The sequence below is a fragment of the Zea mays genome, chromosome 3, assembly GCF_902167145.1.
Source record: "Zea mays cultivar B73 chromosome 3, Zm-B73-REFERENCE-NAM-5.0, whole genome shotgun sequence".
NCBI classification, from domain to species: Eukaryota; Viridiplantae; Streptophyta; class Magnoliopsida; order Poales; family Poaceae; genus Zea; species Zea mays.
In genome coordinates, this window is record NC_050098.1 from 138,173,810 (window position 1) to 138,191,467 (window position 17,658).

The following is a 17,658-nucleotide window of genomic DNA, read 5'->3' on the forward strand; positions in this document are numbered from 1 at the left end:
GACAGTGTTGCGCGCAACTACTTTGGATGAGGCAAACCCTCAGGGACTTTGGCTACAATCTGAGCAAAGTCCCACTCCTATGTGATAATGAGAGTGCTATCCGCATGGCGGAAAATCCTGTTGAGCACAGCCGCACAAAGCACATAGACATCCGGCATCAATTTTTGAGAGACCACCAGCAAAAGGGAGATATCGAAGTGTTTCATGTTAGCACCGAGAACCAGCTAGCCGATATCTTTACCAAGCCTCTAGATGAGAAGACCTTTTGCAGGCTGCGTAGTGAGCTAAATGTCTTAGATTCGCGGAACTTGGATTGAATTGTAGCATACATGTGTTTATGCCCTTGATCATGTTCATTCTGCATTTTGTTGCTTATTGTGGTTCTCAAGTTGTACAAACACTTCCTGGACCTCACAAGTCCGTTGCAAAGTGATGCACATAATTAGGGGGAGATGTGTTACAACTTGACCCTTTGAGACTAACCATGTGCTTGAGTTTGATGATTTAGTCTCGAAGGAGGATTGAAAGGGAAAAGGTGGACTTGGACCATGAAAGACTTCCACTGCACTCCGATGAAAAGAGTAACTTCTCCAAGTTCATCTTTTAATTCTTATTGCCTATTTGCTCTTAATTGAAGATTTTGGTGAGGCAATGGGGTTAGAAAGGCCAAGATTGATCCCGTTTTGGTGCTTGATGCCAAAGGGGGAGAAAATAAAGGCCAAAGTGATAAATGGATCAGCTACCACTTGAGAGATTTTGAAAATAGTAGAATAGAGCTTTCTGTTTTGGCAAAACTCTTTTATTTTGTCTCTTGTCAAAAGTTGGCTTCTTGTGGGGAGAAGCGGTGATTATGGGAAATAGGGGGAGTTTTTGAAATCTTTGATCAATCTCTTTTGGAATAACTCTCTATATGCTTTAACATGTGTGTTTGACTTAGAGATAGAGATTTGAGTTTGATTTGCAAAAACAAACCAAGTGGTGGCAAAGGATGATCCATATATGCCAAAAATGAATCAAAATAAATTTAAGTGTTATTTGAAGTGATTTTGCACTTGTTCTAGTTGCTTTATGTTGTGTTGGCATAAATCACCAAAAAGGGGGAGATTGAAAGGGAAATGTGCTCTTGGGCCATTTCTAAGTATTTTGGTGATTGAGTGCCAACTCAAGTGCTTAAATGTGAATTTATGCAATGGATGAATAAAGTGCAAATCAAGAGCAAAGGTACGTTTCTAAGTCTTAGTACATTGGTTTTGTGTACTAATATACTTGTCTAAGTATGGGAAACAGGAAGAAAAAGAAAAGGAAAGAGGTGGCTGTGTACAGCCAAGGGGCTGTTTCGATCTGGGGCACCGGACTGTCCGGTGGTGCACCGGACAGTGTCCGGTGCGCCAGGCTGCCTCGGCCGAAGTGGCCGCTCTCGGGAATTCGCCGACGGCGTACGGCTAAAATTCACCGGACTGTCCGGTGAGCCAACGGTCGGCTAGGGCCAACGGTCGGCCGCGGATTCTGCGCGCGACACGTGGCCAAGCCAACGGTCGGAAGGGGGCACCGGACTGTCCGGTGTGCACCGGACATGTCCGGTGCGCCAACGGCTCCCAGATCAGCAACGGTCGACTGCGCTGTTTAAGGAAGGAAATCGGGCACCGGACAGTGTCCGGTGTGCACCGGACTGTCCGGTGCGCCCGACGACAGAAGGCAAGATCAGCCTTCCAGATTTGCTCTCAACGGCTCCTAGCTGCCTTGGGGCTATAAAAGGGACCCCTAGGCACATGGAGGAAAAAACCAAGCAACCTAAGAGCATTCTTGATCATCCACACTCATTCTTTGCGCATTCGTTTGTCATTCTAAGTGATTCGAGCTCCGTTCTAGTGAGAACTTTGAGATAGTCTTTTGAGCTCGATTCTTGGCCGTGTGTGTGCGCATTTCGCTGTGGATTTGTGTGTGTTGCTTCCCTCCCTTACTCCGTATTTCTTTGTGAATCTCAAGTGTAAGGGCGAGAGACTCCAAGTTGTGGAGATTCCTCGCAAACGGGATATTGAAAGAAAAGCATAACACTGTGGTATTCAAGTTGATCATTGGATCACTTGAGAGGAGTTGAGTGCAACTCTCGTCCGTTGGGACGCCACAACGTGGAGTAGGCAAGTTTTGTACTTGGCCGAACCACGGGATAAATCACTGTGTCTTCTCTGTGCTGAACTCCTTGTGATTATCATATTGTGCAAGATCTTCTCTCTAGCCACTTGGTATTAACTGTGCTAACACTTAATCAAAGTTTTGTGGCTTAAGTTTTGAAGTTTACAGGATCACCTATTCACCCCCCCCTCTAGGTGCTCTCACATAGTTAGGGCCGGACAAAATGCTCGTGGTTCGTCGGCTTGCTCGGTTCGTAGTCGGCTTGGTTTGGATTGGCTCTTTTGAAATTTTTTCAAACTGAGCTGACATCCTAGCTTGATTCGTTAATGAACCAGCTCGATTTGTTAACGAGCCAGCTCGCGAGCTAAACGAGCTATCACATTTTAGCAAAACAAAATTATATGCATATCATTTATGTACCAATTTATGATAATGTCATATGTATGTGTGGTGTCTACGCATATGAGTTAAAATAATGATTGATGAATTTTGTTTATGTGTTAAATTGATCTATGCAAATATAATGGGGTTAAACTGATGAACATGTGTGTGAATTGATGAGTGATGAGTCGTATTAATTTGGTGTTACACTGATGTGATATGTGAAACTATGAGTATAATTATTATTTTCTGTTCTTAAATAGTCTAAAAATAATTAGAAATTAATTATTATATACATATTTTTTTCATCTGGCTGGCGAGCTAAACGAACCAGCTCAAACTCAAACTCGTAAACGAACCGAGCCGAACTGATTATTTGACTCGTTAGCTTAACGAGCCGAGCCAGCTTAAACTCGGACGAGTCGAGTCGGCTCGATATCTAGCCGTACCCACCCATAGTGTTAGATGCACAAAACGAAATTGATAGGGATCGGCTGGGACTACCTAAAGCAGCGTTTCTTTATTGACATCCCTGTTCTGGCAAGGACGTTGACTTGTGATACAAGCAAGGATATGAATCCTGGCATGCGACGTAGTAGAGGACAGATTGTAGGATTCTCTATAGGGATCTTTATCTTTGCTTTACAATTTTTTCCTTCAAAAGAAAAAGGAAAGACCTATGCAGTCCATCATACCCAGATATTCTTTTTGGCAAAATAAAACAAAAAGAATGGATCAAAAGCAAAATACAGAGTAAAGGGAATATTCTTGCATCATCTTTAACTCGCCCTTAGGCCTCAGATCCGTATGGTATGTAGTCCCTGTCAAATTATATTTTTCCATGTTGAGGGCTCAATATCCCAATAACTGCTAGTCTCTTCCGAGTTGTTTTGTCATTATAATTTCCCCGCGTAATAAAGATATAACTGATCCAATGCACATGTATTAAACCTTGTAACTAAAAGCTAACGCCCCATTTTTTGTTGTTTAACCAACCTACATATCAGATTTTATACAATTCAAATTTAAAATTTCGAAAAAGACAAAAAATGATTCTATTAAATTTTTTTCTCTAAGTCTACATGACAACTGAAATTGCAATATTGGCAACCCCTTTTCTCCAATTTTTAGGAAAGACCTATGCAGTCCATCATACAAGTACCTTCATCTTAAGGAAGAATGTGTCGGAGTGCACCAAGTAGGTTGCCTAAGACATCCAAAACACGCCCAAATTGGTTAGGATGTATCGAACATGGTACACAAGAGACCAAATCGGAGAAATACCTTATTTACCTGGAGGACAAGACATAGTAAGTTGTAATAGGAACCAATTCAATGTGTCTGGATGTCCTTGTCGGTGTCAAGGGAAGATCATACATCTGGATGCTGCCAAGTTGCCTCCAAGCATAATGATAAAGTGAAGAACATAGCAGAAAAAGTTTGGTGGAAAAAGAAAAATAAATAAAAATATATTTTGCCGAGTGTCAGAACAAGACACTTGATGAATAATTAATTTGTCGAGTGTCTGACTGAGGACACTCGGCAAAGAACGTATTTTGCCGAGTGTCAACACTTAATACTCGGCATAGTTAACGGCCATTAACTATAGATGGCTACTAACGACCCTTTCTCGAGGGCCACGTTTCGCCGAATGGTGGAAGCTCGGCAATAGAAACGGCCATCAACTATAAACGGTTGCTGACGGCCATTTACCGAGGGTCACGTTTCACTAAGTGCTTGATGCTAGGCGAAGACTCCTTTGTCGAGTGTCGGTTTATGCCAAGTGTTTGACGCTCGGCAAAGAGGATATGTGTCGAGTGTCGTTTTTCGCCGAAAGTGGCACTCGACAAAGCTTGTTTTGCCGAGTGTCCGATAAAATACACTCGGCAAAGAACTTGACACTTAACAAAGAGTCGTATTCCAGTAGTGTAAGGGCGCAAGTGCTGAAATTACACCCTCTGTGCAAGCCCTGTCTGGTGTGACATCCGATGTCACAGCACACATATCAGGTGTGTGTATGTTTGAAAGGTTGAGTTTTCACTCTGTCTACAAGCCATGCCCAGTGCGACATATCTAGTGTACACCGCACATGTAGGTGTTGTAGAGTTTTCTAAACTTAGGTTATCATGTGTGTTTTTTGCTTTGGTCTTCAAACTTTTTGTGAGCTCTCATCAGTTGTCTAGCATTAGTTTTATGCAAGTGTACACCACCACATCTTACTAGACTCGACTAGGTCAAATTATCGATCTAATGTCCCTCTTTATAGTATGACTAAAAGGAAAATAGAGGGCCTATTGCTACACTAAGTGTCCAACATCTCCATTAACATCTAGAACTAGCTGGTCCTTACCCTTTTTGAAGATTCCTTTTGAACCGGACGTCAATTTCCATCAACTGGGTCTATTTGATCTAAAACGATTGCTAGCTTAAAATGGTTGTTGGCATAATCCAATCTTATTTTTCAGAAAGGTAGCACAAACCAAATTGTTCATCAATGAGTTGTACTAGAATCATATTGCAAGCATTTTTATATATTGAGGTCTACTAGTATTACAATAACATCCATGATTCACATGTTATCGCCACAAGGAAACTAGAGCCATTCTCCAAATTGCAAGCTAACAATACATGACTAATAGGTGTTGTCTATGTTGCAAACACACATGTAAATTATATAAAGCTGACAGTATAGTGCTACAAATGTAGATAAAATATGTTCGTACATCACATGAATTTCTGCAAGATAATTTATATTGAACAAAAACAGAGAGTCTAAGTTATAAAGATAAAACATCTATGGCTGCCTAATCCCAAAACAATGGGCTAGAATCTCCTCTTTCATCGACTAAAAATACTAAAGTGTCATTATTGACTTATCATGCTGGTCTTGATCTAACTATACTTTTTCTTATCAAGATCAAAGAACCTTTCATCGCACTCCTTTCGTTTCCTATCAATTTGTTCTCTTGATTCTCACATTTTTAGTATTCATCATCATTGCTCCTTTTTCTTTCAAAGTTTCTATTTATTAGCTTTGCTTCCTAGGGGTCTTTGAGCATTGGGATAATCATGCACATTTGCATTATTCCCTTTATTACATGCTTTATCTTCATCCAACGTTGGCTCATACCTAAGAATATTTCATGCATGCAACAAAGAAAAGGCTCTTTTTCGTTCATGGAACACTGCATTTGCTTCAGTCAACTAAATACACAAAGGTAAAAGAAACATCTAAGAAACTTATCTATACAATTAAACAGAGATATAGCTATACATGTGTATTATACACAAAATACATCCATATTAATGCTTGTGTATTGCCAAATTCCATATTGACACCATAATTGCAATGATCCCAAGTTGTGGTAGGTACATGTTAGCCACTTTGCAAAGTTACAACATTAGGCTAGTGAAGACGAACGAGATTACCAAATACACTATTCAACTGCCTATAATATCCTCTCTCCATAAAAATTTTGTGGATCCAAGTGATGCAAGCACAATACACTTTAGAAATACAACTATAATTATAAATAAAAACAATACAAAGAGTTATTCAGTTTCCACTTGGCTTAATAAAAATCTTAGAAGTAGGTGGAAGCTCTAAAGTTGGCACGACCCAATGCAGTTGCATTTGTCTCTTTGACCATGTTGACCCAAACCTTCTTGTATCGAATCCTCTAGCTCTATAGTTTCCACCTCTTAACTCTCCACCTTTGTCCACCCCCTTCTTCCTATCTACCTCCTTCCTCTTCTTCTCTTCCTCCTTCCACTTGCAGTCCTTGTTCATGTCCCTCCTCCCACTGTTCTGATTTGTTATACTATAAAGTTATAATAATTACTACAATCATTAATTTCAAAATATGAATTAATTCAACAACTAGTTTGCAACTTTGGGTTGCTCCTTTGGGAGCAAATGCTACACCAATTCTCTGTATCTTCTTAAGGTTGAACGAGTGTCCTAAAACACTGAGTCCTCGCTGCTCGAGCTACTCCTCATTCGTAACAAACTCCTCGCTACATGTTTTATCTTGTTTGACACCCTATTTAAAAAAAGAAGTTAGCACATCAATCAGAATCATAAATATAGAATGAAATACAAAATAATATAAATAAATGACCTACTATTGGTGAAATAACCTTATTTTTGATGGTTTACCTATTACAATGAGGAATTAGAACTTTATAAACTCTAAATACGTGTTAGCCGACGGAAATAACTGTCGGTACCCCAAAACTGGGGTACCCAATCCTGTTGGGTCAAGCTGGGACCTGTGGCTATCTGTAGCCACGGGGGTGACGGGCAGTCTACCTCGACTCAGAGTCTGGGCATGTCCGACAAGGCCACCGGCCGGCAAGTCGGTGTCACCAAGGGTACCGTCGGAAGAATTGCTCGACAACTACAACCTATGGTCGTACCCCCGTAGAAACGACACTTGACCTCTACGTGTGCCATCTGGACCTACGGCCAGGGGGGTCCTGTGTTGCCACGTGTCCAAGCCATTACGAATGAGGTTCGGGTTTCCACAAGTTCCCTCCGGACACCCATTCAGGGGAGGTCCAGGGGTGCCACGTCTGCAAACGCTCCTAGCCCCTACCCTCCGTTCAAGCAGAGATTCGGTGCTGCACATGGCCTGTGGCGCATGATGGAAGTCACTAGGCGTAGCGCGACGCGTGCCTCTGGTGTGGGGGTCGCCCGTATTAAATATAGGTAGAAGGTGCGCCTGTTCGCACCAGTCACAAGCGCGCGTGCACCCCACATCAAATGCAGGTGGTGTGTGCAGTCCGCCAGGCCTGGGCCGCACCAGTAACTTGCGTGTTACTGAGTCGAAGACCATTGACTCTCCGTGTCGCAGATGGGCTGCTCTCATCATGACTTTCACTATTCCCGCTATAAAGACAGGTGAGGCACAAGAAGACATCATCCATCAACTCTCCTACACAAGTCGATGAGCTAGTTTACGCCATAGCCTACAATAGAGCCTTCGCCTACACACCAACAGAACAAGGCAGAGGTGAGTCTGGCCAAAGGGCCCATATGGTGACCAAGAGAAGATATCTGCTCATTGTAGGAGAAGTACTCGGTCCACCAGCTCTTTCTGTGGCTCCACACCCCATATTATTGTATTCCATGGCCCATTAATCGAGGTCTAGCTCCCTTGTACGTGCTCCCCTTAGGCTATAAAAGGGAGGGCACATGCGTTGCAAAGGGGAGGACACACGAGGCCACACTCGAGCCCATCTAGGGACCCGGGGAGTGGGACAAGCTTGCTTGAACTCAATTGGAGACATCTACATCAAGTCCTAGGCTTTCTCAAGCTCTCAGCAATACAAATCATAGTGGAATAGGGTATTACGCTCTAGCGGCTAGAACCACTCTAAATTCTTGTGTTCGTCCATCTCATTAGGCAAAACCTAGGCTGCCACCTATTCTTAGGATAGGCAGGTGCAACCCGTCACCCGGCTGGAGTTTACTCTATGACATTTGGCGCACTAGGTAGGGGGAAGTCAGCATTATGGTCTCCTCTACCTCATGATGGATTTTAGGAAGGAGGCCAACGAGGGCTATGCCTTCGTCAACCTGACCTCGCCAGAGGTGGCTTGTCAGATGTGGGGGCCCCATGGGGGCCTATCATGCGCATCGGTGGGCTTTCAAGGGCAGCTCCAAGACCTACATGGTCCTCTGCATCAGCCCTACGTTGGCCACCAGCTAGGCTCCACGGCGTTCGGGGCTGCCATCGTCGGCCACCGACTAAGCTTCGCCCTCGACTCTCATGAAGGCAGCACAAGCCGCTACCTAACCAAGGAGTCTGACGCACAATGTCGCTCGGTTGGTTAGGTCAGCCCCGAACCTTCTACTCATAAGGTAGCATGAGAATGAACTCTTCCTTTGTAATATGATATCATTTATCTATGGTCTAGCCCAGTGAGGTCCGCCCTCATAAACCCGGTCTGGCTCGGTGAGGTCCACCCTCATAAACCTGGTCCGGCCTGGTGAGGTCCGCCCTCATAAACCTGATCTTTGGTGTCCATTGCATAGATCTCATGTATCTAGTTATAAAGAAAGAATTTGCTCTCTCAGCTCAATCCTCATGTGTCGATTCCTTTTCCTATTTTAATTTACACATGTCGTTTTCTCTACCACCCCCACCCGAGTTCTCACATCCGTTATTATCATGAAATCTGAGTTATGTAACTAGCTTGTTGCTTAGTTTTGGACCCCCTTGATGTTAAACAGGGAACGAACTGCTATGGACTAGGTCCAGGGGAAAGGTCCACGTTCTCGGGGGGTCTAGAGCTGGGTAGCCGCTTAGCCCGGTTCCATATCGTAAGCCTACCCCTTCCACCACCCTAGAACAGCTGACCTAGTACCTTGGATTGGGCCCCTAAAGATCTGAACCTCCTTCAAATTTAAGGGCTGGTTCCCAAAACTCTGCTCGGCAAAGTTCAGATACATGGTTTGAAGGATTGAGAGCAACAAAGTAAGGGTCCCAAGGGTACGCTACTAAGCATAGATGTCGAATCATATTCGGGATCGACCTCTGGTTTGATGGTAGCCTCAGACATTCGAGACTACCTCCTAGGGAGCCAATATACCATGGAGCCAATATAGGAAAAATCTTACCTTTCGAGTCAGGTAGCACTTACGCGAGTACCACTCTGGTGGGGGTCTGGCCCCATAAACCCGGTCTACTGGCCTACATCGCACAGCTCAAGTATGCTAACCCATGAGAGAACTATTTGCAGCAGCGGTGAAGCGTCACCAGGCGAACTTAGTGTAAGACACAGTTATGCCCCACCTGTGGCTTCGCCACCTCACCTGAGGTGGGCCTAGGGCCTCTATCGGTACCCCAAAACTAGGGTAACCACTCCAGCTGGGTCAAGGCAAGACCCACATGGCTATCTGTAGCCATGGGGTGCCGGGTAGTCTACCCTGACTTAGAGTCTAGGCCCATCCGACGGGGCCACCGGCCGTCGGGCCAGTTTCACCAAGGGTCTTGTCAGAAGAATTGCTTGGCTACTATAGCTTGGGGTCAGACCCCCATGGAAATGGTCCTAGACCTCTACGTGTGCCATTTGAACCTCCGACTAGGAGAGGTCTGATGCTACCACGTGTCTGGGCCATTACAGATGAGGCCCAAGTTTCCATAAGTGCCCTCCGGACCCCATCTAGAGGAGGTCTGGGGGTGCCACGTCTCCATACGCTCCCAACCCCTGCTCTCCACTCAAGCAGAGATCCGGTGCTGGCACGTGGCCTATGGCGCATGACGGAAGCCACCAGGCATAGCTCGACGCGTGCCTCTGGTGTGGGAGCCACCCGTATTAAATATGGGCAAGCGGCGCACATGTTCGCACCAGTCACAGGCGGCGTGCGTCATGCTTTAAAGGCAGGCGACATGTGCAGTCTGCAAGGCTTGGGCCACGCCAGTAACCCACGCGTCACCGAGGCAAAGACCATTGAATCTCTGCGCCACACATGGGTGGCTCTAATCATGACTTTCACTATTCCCGCTATAGATACATGGGATGGAGACATGCAGAGGGGACAAGATGACATCGTACTTCTACTCCCCTATGCAAGCCGACGAGACAGTCTACACTGTAGCCTACACAAGAGCCTTCGCCCACACGCCAATAAAACAAGGCGGAGGCAAGTCTGGCCAAAGAGCTCGCACGATGATCAAGAGAAGATATCTGCCCACCACAGGAGAAGACCTTGGTCCACCAGCTCTTTCTGTGGCTCCACGCCCCATATTATTGTATTCCTAGGCCCACTTGTCGGGGTCTAGATCCCTTGTCCATGCTCCCCTTAGGCTATAAAAGGGAGGGCACATGCATTGTAAAGGGGAGGACACACGAAGACACACGAGACTGCACTCGAGCCCATCCAAGGACTCAAAGAGCGAGACAAGCTCGCTTGAACTACCTCTGAGACATCTCCATCCAGTCACAGGCTTTCTCTTGCTCGCAGCAATACAACTCACAGTGGAGTAGGGTATTACACTCTAGTGGCCCGAACCACTCTAAATTCTTGTGTGTTCATGTGTTCGTCCATCTCATCAAGCAAACCCTAGGATGCCCCATGTTCTTAGGATTAGGCGGGTGCATTCCGCCACCCGGCTGGAGTTTACTCTCCAACATAACCTTATTAAATTCTTTAGTCGCATAGGGGCGTTAGAAATAACTAACACTTAATCACTTAAAATAAACCAATCAAATTTCCCAACACAAATTCTTCCATCCAACACTAACAATCAACATACACCAATGTCATGTCCAAATTTATAGAACAAGTGAACTTACTCGAACAAGAGGAAGGAGAGGAGGTGGAGCAGACGAGGGAAGGCCGACATCCAAAGAGGGGTGCGGCGGGGCGGGACACTAGTGGTAACGGTGGTTGGTAGTGGCACAATTTTGTTATGTGCAAAATGAATGATAGTGAGAGCCGCAATGTGCAAAATAACATTATTTTTGATGGCTTAGTCTGCAGCCGTCAGACATAACTCTTATTTGCGACGGCCACCAAAGACCCTTGGAACTAACCATATGTTCGACGGTTGACCTAATAGTTGTCAAAAGTCTAATGAACTATCGAAACTTGTTATTTCTCCTGTAATGATCACAATCACTCCATCTATATTAATAATAACAACAACATTATTAGTATTAGTAATAATACTACTACTAATAATAATAACAATAATAATAATAATAACAATAATAATAACCAAACATGAAAAAAGGCATGCATTGACGACGCTCGCGATGTCGGTGATGCATGCATGGGAATACGGCAGTCGTCACCACCATACTACTGCCTACACACCATGCATTGAAGAAGAGATGGTCGTTTTAGATCGAAGGGGTGGCGTGCAAGAAATTATTATGAATTAATGCGGCTATATAGCTAGGCGATAAGGACATGTACAACTCTGAGCCTTTTATTCCAGATGTTGTTTCACTTAGGCCTAGCTCTGTTTAAAGTGGGCTAGTCTCTATGGTGGACTGCCTATATACACACACTCCATTTATTAGGTCATCATAACATTTTAATGGATGATTCAGGCTTTTTTTCATTGATCCTCAGTTGAGCATTATAGACAGTGAAATTAAATCAACACCATACTCACTCCATATATTTGCATACATAACAACAAAGCACAGCACCAGCAGCAACAACAATAGCAAGACAAATAGCTATATGTCTCCGATCCATTGAGTATTTTAATTTTACTTTCCACAACATCATGTGGGTTAATTTATTTTACAAACAACATACATGCACCATACTTACCACACACACACCATATCTGTATCTTAAAACATATGCATATGGCAGCTAGCTAGCTGCACTGTTCTAATAAGCTGACGGCGGAATAATGCCCGTCATATCTTTCTTCTTCGTATGCGCGGCTCGGTTGAATTTCTTCAACCATTTGGCTGAGCGCTTCATGCGGCGCTTGCAGCCGTTGCCACGGTCCACGTAGACGATGCCGTACCGCTCCGTGTAACCGGCCGACCACTCGAAGTTGTCCAGCAGAGACCAGGTGAAGTGGCCACGCACGTCCGCTCCCAAGCTGCAACGATTAATTAATCACGAATGCAGGTAATTAATAAATGTATATACGCAAACCATTAATAATGTACTATAAAAAATAGAGTTATAGGTGTTCTAGTAACATGTATGCCACGCATGGATTGATACGTACTCTATTGCGTCTTTGAGAACTGAAATGTGGCGCTGGAGGTAATCTAGCCTCACGTGGTCATTCAACGCGTCTTTTATGGGTAGAGGTTTATCTTTGGTGTCAACATCCCCGATTCCTGCATAAACAAATTAAACAAAAAAATTTGAATTTGCGATAGGTCCGACTCGTATCATGTGTCACAAATTAAACAACCACGTACCATTCTCAGTGATGTAGACCGGTGGGTTTCCGTATTTGTTCTTCATGAACATAAGGATATCCTTTAGGCCGTTAGGGTACATGTAAATCCACGGATTCCCCATCTGCATATATATAGAAGTAATTACCAAATAAAATAAAAATTATCACCAAAAGAAATTATAGACTTGCTTGTTCCGCTTTGTTTTCAACACGAAACGTTTTTTTTGCGTGTCTATCGAAGCAAGTTCCCTTTTTATTTGTAGTACGTGTAACATTTCTACCATGTGAGCAACCTATATGATGATATTTTTGGACAATGATTATATTTTTATTTCCGCATTGCCTCTTTAACTTCATCATATAAAATCCATTGTAATGAAAAAAAAACCATAGCGGTAGTAGTTAGGACGATACGTACAGATGGACCAATAGTATTCCCGTCTGGTCCTTTCGCTGGTGGAACACAAGAATAAAAAGAAGCACCATATGATTAGTATGAGAACGCCATATATATGTGCATAAAAATGACCATCAACTATTGTTTCTTACTCTCTTGGGCGGCATAGGCGTCGTCGGTGTTGAGCACTGGCGAGTACTTTGGCGAGATGTCGATGTGCTTGGAAAACCTCGAGGTGTAGTAGTTTATCCCCATTATGTCATACGAACCCACTAGCTTCTCTTTCTCGTCGTCGGTAAAGTAGGGTAGCCGATCCTTGATCAATGATCTCATGGAGAAAGGGTAGTCGCCGCGAACGACCGGCTCCATGAACCATCCTAGGTTATAATCGATGGACCTTTCTTGGGCCTGGTCGTCGAGAAACATATTGTCATATGGCACACGGCCCATCACGTCGAACGCAATCCCTATCTGTGCGTCCTTGTTACCCTGAGGCACATTTATATTGATCCATGCAAGCATCAACATATATATGAGTGTGTGCATATAGTACTAATTAATACATGCATCAATTTACCATAAGGTGGTGGTGTGCCTTTGAATGTACGTACTCTGTAATGCTTGTTGTACTCATGGACAGTCTCAGCGTGAGCTCGGAGGAGGTTGTGGGCAACAATGTATGGCTCGGTGAGTGAGTTCCCGGTTGGGTTAGCGCATTTTTGTCCCGGGGAGCACCGCCCCGGTGCAAAGATCCCGGTCCCGTAGGAAAAAGAGGAGAACGTCTGTGGCTCGTTGAAGGTGAACCAGTTCTTCACGGTGTCGCCGAAGTGCACAAAGCACACCTTGGCAAAGTCCGTGTAATCTTTTCTGGAAAGGTGAAAAAAAATCTAGATTGTCAACGATTGATAAATAGTTATTTTTCTTCGCTAGTTAATTAATTGACACTTTTTGTCTGCAGACGACACCCACACGATGACACGAAGCAATTATGTATGATACGAACGAGTATATATATATTAGTATTTGAACTGCATATATATACTTACACAATCCTGTCATCTAAGAAGCCACCGTAGCTGTCCACCAGCGCTTGAGGTGTGTCCCAGTGGAAAAGTGTCACATATGGTTCTATGCCTGGGTGGTAACGAATAAATAAGAGCTTTTGTGAAAACTTCAATTTGAGCATTAATAAGCAGCTAATTGAACAGAAATATGGATGGGTTCTGGTATAAAACGTACCGTTCTCTTTCAACAAGTTGATGAGCCTTTTGTAGTACTCGATGCCTTTATGGTTAATGCCTCCCTCGAGCGTCCCCTCTGAAAGCCGTAAGCATATATAATGGTGAAATAATTGTTGGCACACAAACAATCTAACAGCTGCATGTAGAACCAGCATATGTGTGTATGCATATATCTCACTGCTGGTAGACAAAACATGTACGTTGTTGGGTTGTTTCTCGATGGACTACTTACTTGGCAGTATTCTGGACCAAGCGATAGAGAACCTGTAGGCGTCCATACCCATCTCCTTCAGCAATCTGACATCCTCCTGTCAGTAGGAAATATATGGTGACATAATTATGGCTACGTTTAGTCACAACTGCACACGCGTGCATTTTTCACAACTGATTTTGCTTGCAAAAAAATCCATCATCTGGTTCCATTTTTTTGCTTGAAAAAAAAAAACAGTTGTTAAAAACCATGGTGAGTCTGAATATAATGTCCGGATATATATGCATTGTGTAACAAGTTTTTCCCCCTATGGATCCATTTTGGGAATATAGCTTTGTTGCTAATGGCACCTCGATCGCTCGGTACTTACTCTATACAGGTAGTAGGAGTTCGCTCCAACATCCCCAGTGCTCCCGTCCGCTATCCACTCTATTCATATTCAGATGAAAAAAAAAGGAAGCAGCAGCAGGAAAGGACATGCATCATATATATATATATGCTGGTTCCTTTGATTTATACCGAAAACTAAAGAACAAATCTCATTCTTGGTACATAATATATATAAACATATATATAGCTGCATGCATGCATGTTGCTTGTGTACCCGGATATTTGTGGCAGAAATCGTCCCAAGTGCTTGGCCCCTTGCCACCTTCGTTCCAAGCGCCTTCAATCTATGCATACGACATATAATGTATATATTTCGTGCAAGCCAAATAAACCATTAATTGACATGCATTCTGGCATCAAATTTTGTATTACCATGCTAGCTAGTTCTCACTGTAATTACTACTAAACAGTTAGCACTATTTTCCTGGAAGAAAGACATATATAATAATTAAACACATTTGTGCTAATATATATAAACTCTGGCCTACTTGGTATGCTGAAGTGGCGGCACCAAAGATAAAGCTAGGGGGGAACCACTCCCTCCTGGGGATTTGCCAGGGGCTCAGCTTTTCGCTCACAACATGACCCTCACCGCCTGTCGTCGTCTTTTCAGCTCGTGGTATGAAGCTAAGGCTACGGCTTCGCTTACTACTACTTCCCGGTGAAGAAGAAAGGCCGTGCCGGCCATTATCATGGCGGCTGCTTGTAAGGCCAGGATGACAGGCTGTGCGAGAAGCAAGAAGAAGTGGAGCCATTATTTCTTGCGAGCTAGCTAGCGGGAAGCAAGAATTGTTTGAGCTCTGCTTGTGTATTGAGTCTTGCTCTTCGTTCGGGTAGGTTCATGCAGCTATTTATAGACCACCGGTCGTGTTAAAGGGTCGGGTCGGGTCGGGTCTGGTGGTGGCGGGTGGATCGGATCACAATATTCAAAATGCTAGCTGCTGGCTCATTATTATATGTGATGCGTCCCAATCTCTCAGGTCTCAGCGTAGACTGTCACATATACTCAACTCTTCAGAAAAAAGGGAAACATGATACACCGTTTAGATAAGTAAAACCAGCTGTTTATACTGCTGCAGCTGCAATTTATAAAAAACAAAATATTATAGAAGCTGATACGAATTAAAACCACAGTTGTGCTTGAGCATGGTCTGATTAGCTGACATGCATTTATATAATTTAGGAGTATTAACTAGCTAGTGTATAATAATCTTGGTCTAAAAAAGACAACGATTGAGAGCATCGCACTTCTAGCATCACATATATACATCCACATATATAGGTTGTTTGGTTTGAGAAATAAGTTAGCTCATCATCTTCTCGCTCCTCCCTTTTTTATTTTGTTTGTGGAATATAATGGGTTGATCCATCAGCATCAAAAAATTTATAGTTAGTTAGTACTAACACGAGGAATGATATCATCCCACTAATTATGAGAGGCTTTGTGCTTGCCACACCAGAGTGATGAAAAACAACTTTAGTGAAATCGAGGTTCGAGTGGTTCATTGATCATCCCGTTCAAAGATCAAATGGTGTCTTAATAGAGGAGTGGTTAAGTGCTTTTATAAATCCACCTCGATGTGGATTAGGTGTGACTGGCAAGTCACCTAGATCACAGTAAAAAATATGGTATCCCGTGTGTTGATTAATTGTCTCAAACTTATTACTTGTATTTACTTTCTGACCGGCATACTTGTATTTACTTTGTGATTGGCTTTAGAGTTGTAATCAGTTAGATCATATTGAATTCTTTGTCGACAATTTTATTTCACATGCTTGTGAAAAGTTGTTGGACCTTTCCTCCAACATCTTCACTTCTTCAGCAAGAAAATTATTTTCAATCTAATTGTGTTGCTCTATTATTTTTTTCAGAATTTTAATAGATACCCAACACTATATATTGTCCATCAAGTAAATAGGTATTTATTCGATTTAGTTCTCTTGGTGTTTATTAGTTCTCTTTGTGTAGTGTGCTGGGTGCACCCTTACCCTTTTGGACCTAGTTTGGACCACTATCTCCAGCAGCTTACATATTCTTATTTCTATATTCAAACTTCACTTTATGAATAGTAGAATATATAGTTCAAAACTGTGCAGAACATTGTTTTATGTGTTCGTATGGGTAAACTGTTGGACACAGTCTCATATGTAGCCTACTCGGTGCACCTAACCTTCTTCATATGCAGCCTATTGGGTACATCCTGATCCATTTTTTCTATGTCACGAAGGTACTTGCGTACCAATATAACAGCACCTATCACTTTTTATTTGTCACATTAGTTGGTTACTTTAAAATTTGGAGGAAAAAAGGTTGCCAACATTGCACTATCAGTCGTCATCCAGACTTGGAGAAATTTCCGAATCTATTTGCATTTTTCTTATTTTCTAAGTTTTATGTTTTATTTGAATAAAAAATTATATGTAGGTTGGTTATACAAACAAATTTCAGTTGTTAGGTTTTAATTATAAGCATTAATGCATGTGCATTGGCAATACTTGTATTTTAAAAAGTACACTAGCACACCACAAATTTGGCACAATGTGTCACTTAGTCTCCGAACACAGAAAACCAAGAAAATGGGTCCTTGAACTTTGTCGGCCCATGCAAAACTATCCAAAGTTGGGTTTGTAAAACCAGATGCCGACGTGGTAATGCCACGTCGGGGCCACTTGGGGTCTCCAACTTGGTATGTTGTGTCACTTGGATCCCTGTACATGAATGTTGTTGAATCCTCGAACTTTCATTAGTATGCTCTGACGTGGCATGAGTCGCATGACATGTCATCATTACAAATGTACATCTTTATCTTGTATACCTTAGCATCATTAACAATCTTCCGACAAATTTCATACTCATGCGCATGCATTTGTGTTGTTGGGGCCTTCTAAGCCGAAGATCACCTGTTTAACCTTTTACTTTGGCACAAGCTAGTATGTTTTAGGAATATCTCTACTAATGAACGAAGCAAACCTTCGGACAGGAAGGCGTGCAGAGAAGCTTCGCACATACGTGTG

General features: G+C 43.1%; 1 protein-coding gene across 1 annotated transcript; it reads right to left on the reverse strand.

The window, feature by feature from the left end:
- Window positions 1-11,872: 11,872 nt before the first annotated feature.
- On the reverse strand, window positions 11,873-15,398 carry LOC100174972 (dhurrinase-like B-glucosidase). Its single transcript, NM_001134283.1, has 12 exons — window positions 15,132-15,398; window positions 14,858-14,927; window positions 14,624-14,682; window positions 14,275-14,350; window positions 14,041-14,118; window positions 13,848-13,935; window positions 13,413-13,668; window positions 12,954-13,290; window positions 12,823-12,857; window positions 12,424-12,526; window positions 12,225-12,339; window positions 11,873-12,092 (listed from the first exon to the last, which is right to left on the reverse strand). Exons 1-12 carry the CDS (start codon window positions 15,396-15,398, stop codon window positions 11,873-11,875), a joined length of 1,704 nt encoding a protein of 567 aa, NP_001127755.1.
- Window positions 15,399-17,658: the final 2,260 nt, after the last annotated feature.